Source organism: Aplysia californica, unplaced genomic scaffold (assembly GCF_000002075.1).
Source record: "Aplysia californica isolate F4 #8 unplaced genomic scaffold, AplCal3.0 scaffold00223, whole genome shotgun sequence".
Classification (NCBI taxonomy): Eukaryota; Metazoa; Mollusca; class Gastropoda; order Aplysiida; family Aplysiidae; genus Aplysia; species Aplysia californica.
In genome coordinates this window covers 336,873-343,825 of record NW_004797493.1, presented here as the reverse complement: position 1 = coordinate 343,825, position 6,953 = coordinate 336,873, and the positions used below count along the sequence as shown (strand labels likewise).

The window sequence follows — 6,953 nt, the reverse complement described above, 5'->3', positions numbered from 1 at the left end:
CGGATATAACAGGACATTTTCTCTACTTCCACCATCCCTGTTATATCAGGTTTCCCCTGTAATAAATCAGTGGAAAAGCATGTCACAAATATATGTGAGAAACAAGACCTGGTACGGACAAAAAAAACACAGCCTGCAGTGAATTCAAGACACATTTCTAGAGTTTTATCACATCTTAATCTTTTTTCATCCTGATAATGAACCGCAAAAAGTACATGTAAATTGTAATCAATTCAAAGCAAACTACTCTTTCTCCTAGTATTGATAACCACCCTGTCCCTCCAATTATTTTCTGCTTGTCCTAACGAAAGCAAGTCACAAGTTGGAAATAGTTACAAAAAGAATTCTTGTCACCTGGCCCCAGCCGGATTCAACAAAAGAAGTTGGAATCCCGGTTTTCCCATTCATAAAAATCAATAAAAATAAATCAGATTCAACAGACACCTGAATGTGCAAGCTCGGATTCAACGAAGTCGCTTGCAGGATGAACAGCCCCCACTGATGTGACTTTGCTCATTTTTCTCCCACAACGAACCTTATCTATTCCTGGAAACCATCCATGGCATCTGCATCGTGAACTGTTATTCGCTTAGCCTGTTTTTTTATATCTAATGCGACCAATCAGCGGTTTTCTTTCATATAAAAACATAAGTCGTTAGTACGCACACATACATCTCATAGCGTGCGTCGGGCTTGGACAGGTGGCCAGCACACATATGACTGTGTGTGCATGTGTCTGGGGGAGGGGGGCACAAGCGGTCTGGGCGTGGAACGTCAGGGAATATATAAATGCGTCACAGTTTTTTTTCCTCTGGCTACTGATCAACGTTACAATGATAAGCTTGTCTTGACATACATCTATGTAATGATTAGGGCTCCGGACGGTGGTGGAATCAAATGTTGCTGTATACCACAAAAACCTCATGTTTGCTATAATAAACACTCGGATTCAACGAATCTAAGGTCAGGCCCTTCGACTTCATTGAATCCGAGTTCTACTGTATTACTTTAAGAAAATAACAAAATGTTTGTTGTAAAAAGATTTGAGATATCGTGGTGAAATGAGTGTTTTTCAAAGTAATGAAATTGAAGAAACCATAATATTTTAGCCGATTGGGCAATTTTCATCGATATTTTATTTGACTCAACACCTTTTACGTGCACTTAAAAACACATTTCTGTGTGGATTTTACAAGAAAAGCGTTGATCAAAGGCACCGTACACAAAATATAAATCGACAATTTCAAAGGACCCTCAAGCTTTGGAAATCACCATACTTTGGAGGCCATTTTCTCACTAATTTCACCTCCGACACCAGGCACCTCCTCCCCCCCCCCCTCTCAATCAGATGTATTGACTTCTTTCCAAAGTAGATATAGATTTTTTTTTTCCATCTCAATATAGGCAAATGAACAAACTTTAAGATGACACAAATGACTCCACATATGCCCAAACATTGGCAAGCACCTGATTCCACCATACACTAGGGCTGGATCCTGCTCGTCAAATTTGAGAGTGGCGATTCGCGATTCAGTTGGCTTCAATGAATCGCGAGTACACGAGCGCTCGTGGAGCTGTGGCGGAACACTGACTGAAACGGAACAGTGTCATATCAACGCCTCTTGGCGAGCGCGAGTCCCACTCTTGTTGTTCCGCCATCCTCTCCGCCCCACACCCTTTGTTGCGCTGCTCTATCAACTGACCTCAATTAGTGACCCCATAAATTCCCCCCCAACCCCACCATTCGCTAAAACAATGGCTCCATAAAATTCCTTCTGTCTATTGGTTGGATCCCGTTCATTTCGTTTTAATAAGGGGGTTGGACTATACCATCTTTTGTAAAATAAGGGGAGCCATACTAAGTGTTCCGTTCCGTTCTTGCGCTCGTGACTCGACTCAGCTGTAGATTAAACAAGCCACAAGGTGGTGACAGGGGAGTGAATCGGGAATCGTTTGGCGATACTGTTCCGCGTTCCGCTGAAGTGAATCGTGAATCGCATTCCGCAGGAAAGAGTGGCGATTCAGTTCCGTTCTCGCGCTCGTGACCCAGCCCTACCACACGCGACACAAATGACACTTCAAATGAATAGGATCAAGTTAACAATAATAATACACACTCACTTATGAATGATTTCCACACAACACCATTTAATGACATTTGCACCCTGGACTTAATAATAATCTTGATGAATGAAGTAAGATTCTCTAGTGGCCTGAGTGTACAAGGCTTTATCTAATAGATAAATTTCCTTTTCTCAGAATAATTTATTATCTTGGAGAAAAATGCCCTCCACAGTTTGCAGTGAAAATGAAAACCAACATATATGGTCACTTTTAAGAACAAGGGGGCTATCCCGAAAAATGCTGTTTTGAGAAAGTTGAGGGTAAAGTCTTTGCCCCTTGTTCAGTTTCTTTAAAAGACAAGGAGAGTTTTCTCTATATCTATAACCAAACAAATATACAGTCCAATGAAACCAAACTTCTCCTATACGTAGGGCAATGCCCACTTTTGATGCAGGTCAATATTTCTGGAAACCCCCGAAATCTGGGCTAGCCCGCTTGTCCTTAAAAGCGACCATGCATAAATGTCCAAAACAATATATCAAGCGAGAGGTGTTTGTAGACATCACTTTCAGAAATGGATAGTCCTTTTAATGTGTATAATGTATAGGCAAGATGTCACATGCTGCCACTACTGGTACCGTAACCCAAGCATGGTAATCACTGCAGCTCGATGATGGGTGCTAGGAAGACTCAGATTTTGAGATATCGTCCCCTTCTGAAGAAGCCTGTAGAAGCTGCTTGCCTCTTAACTGTTTCTGGCGTTTTTCTTCCTCCAGTTGTTTAGTCTTTTTAGCTGAAAAACACAGAAATGAACAAGAAGAAAAAAAATCAATACGGTAAAAAACTGTTTTAGTACAGCCCTGTTTGTAAGTTTTGGATTTGGGAAAGGGTAAGCAGGCTGAAATTGACAGTTACAGTCACAAACTATGTACGTTTGAGATAAAGGGTAACAATCTTAAAATTATTTTTGTATAAAAAGATCACTAGGAAATATTTCCCATGATATAGACTATATAATATATATAACAGGTAGGCCTATATAATTGGCCTAAGCCCCAAGCTAAGGGCAACTTCCATACTAACAAAACACTTTCTTTTTGGTTCATACAGCAGTTTCCAGATAAAAGGCATTCTGTCATCATAACCATTTAAAAAAGGCGTTCTTCTGAAACGTGAAAGCTAATTTTTAAAAAGCTCCACTTCAATTTAATTTTTTCACACAAGTAGGGTAACCGATCAGACAATGGATTTAGCAATGATACAAAATTGGCGTCAAAAATGAAAAATGATGTTTTGTCACCTAGGGGCAGAATAATAGTGTAAGCCGTAGACACGTTTATTATATATCACAGAAGTATTCAATGGTAGCTCCAGCATGCACACTTCAATTGCATGTGGGGAATCTGCAGTTGAGTGAAGAAATGTATTCAATATTGTCACTACATGTGTCAGTGCACACAGACTAAGCAATTATTAGTTGGGGTTCTAATAAAATTACACCAAGGTGATTTAGGCGAAGTGAAATAACAACATTATGACCTTTCAAAATGATTGCAGAAAACATTGACATGGCCCTTGAGATACAGTCTTGGCAATATTAACATAAGTTTTAACAGAATTTACAGTAGGAAACATAGGCCAAAAGCTAGCAAAGTGATTAACAATACTACAGTCTACAGGCAGGGTATGGTGGCGGAGCGGTAGTGCGCTCGTCTCCGAAGCGGAAAGTCCGGGTTCAAGCCCCGGTTTGGACACAGGTTTTTTTCGCCAGCTTCTGCCTACCCAGCAGTAATGGGTACCTGACTTCGAGTTGGGGAAGTAAAGGCGGCGTGGAAAGGTACTGGCCACCCTATCACAATATGCTGAAGGCCCAGGAAGTTGTCTCACTAACAAGGCAATCCCCAGTGTCCGGATCTGATGCGGGAACAACTTTACTTTTTACAGTCTACAGGTCAGACAACAACATTGATTTGAATCTTAAAATTACACACAACAGGCCCTATTGGCCAAAACCTGTTGAGTACACAGGTCTCGTCAGATGTAGTAATAATTATTATTCAGGTTTAAAATATGAAAGTCAGTAAGGCACCTTTGAGGTTCGTCTGAAATACAAATTAAATACAGTATAACATGGAAAGATCGAATTCGTCGGGACCAGCCTCCGTTGTTCGAGGGGTCCGTAGTTCATTCGATACGTGATCACGTGAACAGTGTGGCATTGGCTGTGTCAGAGAATCAAGTTAAACAACAAAGATTGTTACTTTAGGGGCAAAACAATAGATCGTGAGATGCACAATATTGCACAACCCTTCCTTTTGCCCGCTTCACACAAGCCTAGGCTAGGCACGCATGTCAAGTAGCACGGAAAAAATAGCACAGCTATCTGCTCGGAACTGTGGAGGGAGAAAGTGGTATTTTACTGACCTTGCCTTTTTCCTTTTTCAAAAATTTTTTTAAAATCATTTTGTTTCAAGTGCACCTAACTCAAAGGACATTGACTTTAGACCTCTTTGGCGGGGTAATTAGTTTGACTATTCAGTGTTTGTGTTCGAGCTTCCTGAAATTTTCTTACAAATAAAAGAAGAAAGAAAACAGGACTGCAGGCACAGTTCAACGGATGCGTGATTTCAAGTCTTCCGTGTTCCACCTTCCGGGTTATAACTGTACTTTAGGTAATGTAAACTAAAATTTTATTTACAATTCAGCCAGATCAAAGTACAGCTAGCCTGCCAGTTTGTCCAGCCTTGCTTCGATGCTCTATTGAACAAAACTCATTTTAGTAATTATCAGGTTTAAAATACATGGACTGTCAGTAAGGCACCTTTTGGTTTCGTCTCAAATACAAATAGGCCTACTTTAGATAGCAAACTAAATTTTATTATAAACAATTCAATTCAGTAGACCTATTTTTTGTAGTCTGCAAATTCTAGCCGTTATTAAATATGGCTGGCCTGCCAGTCTCACCATATGTCCACTTTAAGTAGTTCGATTTTTCAATATTTTCTACATTATTCTTTTCCTCATTGGGTGGCCTTTTCACCCTTTCAACTCAGCCAGCTTTTTTACTCGACTTCCATTTTTGTTTCCAATTACAAGAGTTAGATAATTTCTATGGCATGGAGTTAAATCTAGGCTGGTACCACTTCTCCCGAAGAGGGGAGGACTTCCACAACGAGCGACCACCATGAGACAGAGTAGAACAGAGGAGTACGGAATAGGTATGGGTTTATGTAGACTTCTAGGTCTCTTCTTTAGTAGTACAGTCCGTGCCGGCTATAAGCACGCCACCTTAAAGCACGTTTCGGACTCAAGCACGCTAAACGGCTCTTACCAAATTTTTGCTATATATATATAAATTACACGCCTTTAAGCACGGTAACTTCGGCTTCAGGCACGCTTCATTACAAGACAGTCAATACTGTTATGATGACCCATCGAAGTTCGAACACAGTCTACACTGCAGCAGTGGAGTGTGTTAAGAGAAACACAGAGAACGCAAATGATGGAGACACACACTCACACGGGCGGAGAGGAAGGCAGAGAGATGCACACAGAGCCGCGCGCGTGGACATAGGATCTAGCCTAGGGCAAAGTTACACACAGACTAAAAAATACAAAGAGAGTCAGGGAGACGAGAAAGGGCGGCTGGCGGCGATTTCACCTTTGGCCCTCGCTATCCATTAATCCTGATTGTGTATCACCCGCGAGGTGGGATGAAGGCGCTGGTATGAATGTGGCTCAGCGGGCAGTGGTACTCACAGGCAGCGTGTAGGCCTAGTGTGCTGTATCGTGACTGGCCGTCTAAATTAAGTTTTCATTTCCCATTCGACCACAAAACAAAAACAAACAAGCAAACAAAAACTACCATGGCGGGTAAAAATAACAGTGCACACTTTTGCGGGACCGCTATAGGCCTACTTACAAACAAAGGGAAATAGTACGGGAAATTTTCTACCTGAAAATCTCTGGATTATGTCTACTTCGACTCAAGCACGCTTCATATTTAAGCACGCTTATGCTTTCTCCCGATGACCGTGCTTACAGCCGGCATGGACTATTAGTGTTTGTTGGGGTGGTCGCTCGTTACAGAAGTCCTTCCCGAAAGAGTGCCATAATTTTTTATTATTTCCTTACCAAGGTAATAGTTTTCTTTATCATAGTATGAGACCTGCTCTGGGGTCATATGTGCTGGAGGGTACAACATGCTGGAAATAAAAGGCCAGTAGAACACTCCTACTCCGAGTAGTGTTCCCGATACAATTACAACTCGTTTTGTAGTATGACTGGCCCACAGGGTACCGAGTTGAGTCTGAAGTCTCCTTATCGGCTGCATCATTTTCTCGTTATAATCAAAAGAAACCACAGTTGAATCTTGTGAAATGCCACCATCACTGTACAAACATGATAATAATAAACTGTTAGTTAGTTCTACTGCTCTTTTACTTTAAGCCTGTTGACATTGAAAATGGAAAGCGAAACTAGACCGGATGTCATTGGGACCGCACATGAAAAGAGGGCGGTAACTCTGGTTCATTATTTACCTCTCAACTCTGTTCAACAAGGTAGGTGACTAGAAAATACGAATTTACATAAAGTTATTTCATGCTTCCTTCCCTTTGCTAAGATACGAGATTGGGTATCGGTTGACAAGCAATAAACAAATTATTGTTTATTATTAATGACGTACATTATCTCTATTTAATTATACATGAGTGCATGGAATTAATACTGTTAACTAGGCCTACTCGATATCCGTATCTTTGCTAAGACTAGGCCTATCAACGACTTCCTCCTTTTATTCCACGAAACGAGTAGGGGCTTGGCCAGTAACTAAGTAACGAATTTTGCTATCCGTATTCGAAACCGGATATTGTTTTGAATTACATTAG

At 41.0% G+C, this 6,953-nt stretch overlaps 1 protein-coding gene across 1 annotated transcript; it reads right to left on the bottom strand.

The window, feature by feature from the left end:
* Nucleotides 1-2,617: 2,617 nt before the first annotated feature.
* On the bottom strand, nucleotides 2,618-6,547 carry LOC101858715. The gene is made up of 2 exons (XM_005099710.3): nucleotides 6,199-6,547; nucleotides 2,618-2,857 (listed from the first exon to the last, which is right to left on the bottom strand). Exons 1-2 carry the CDS (start codon nucleotides 6,398-6,400, stop codon nucleotides 2,745-2,747), a joined length of 315 nt encoding a protein of 104 aa, XP_005099767.1. The 5' UTR covers nucleotides 6,401-6,547; the 3' UTR covers nucleotides 2,618-2,744.
* Nucleotides 6,548-6,953: the final 406 nt, after the last annotated feature.

Bases quoted from the DNA above. Each gene is read 5' to 3' on its own strand.
- LOC101858715 (XM_005099710.3), bottom strand. From the start codon at position 6,400: ATGATGCAGCCGATAAGGAGACTTCAGACTCAACTCGGTACCCTGTGG. The intron at 2,858-6,198 runs GTAAGGAAATAA...TGTGTTTTTCAG, and splicing joins TAAAGAAAACTATTACCTTG to CTAAAAAGACTAAACAACTG.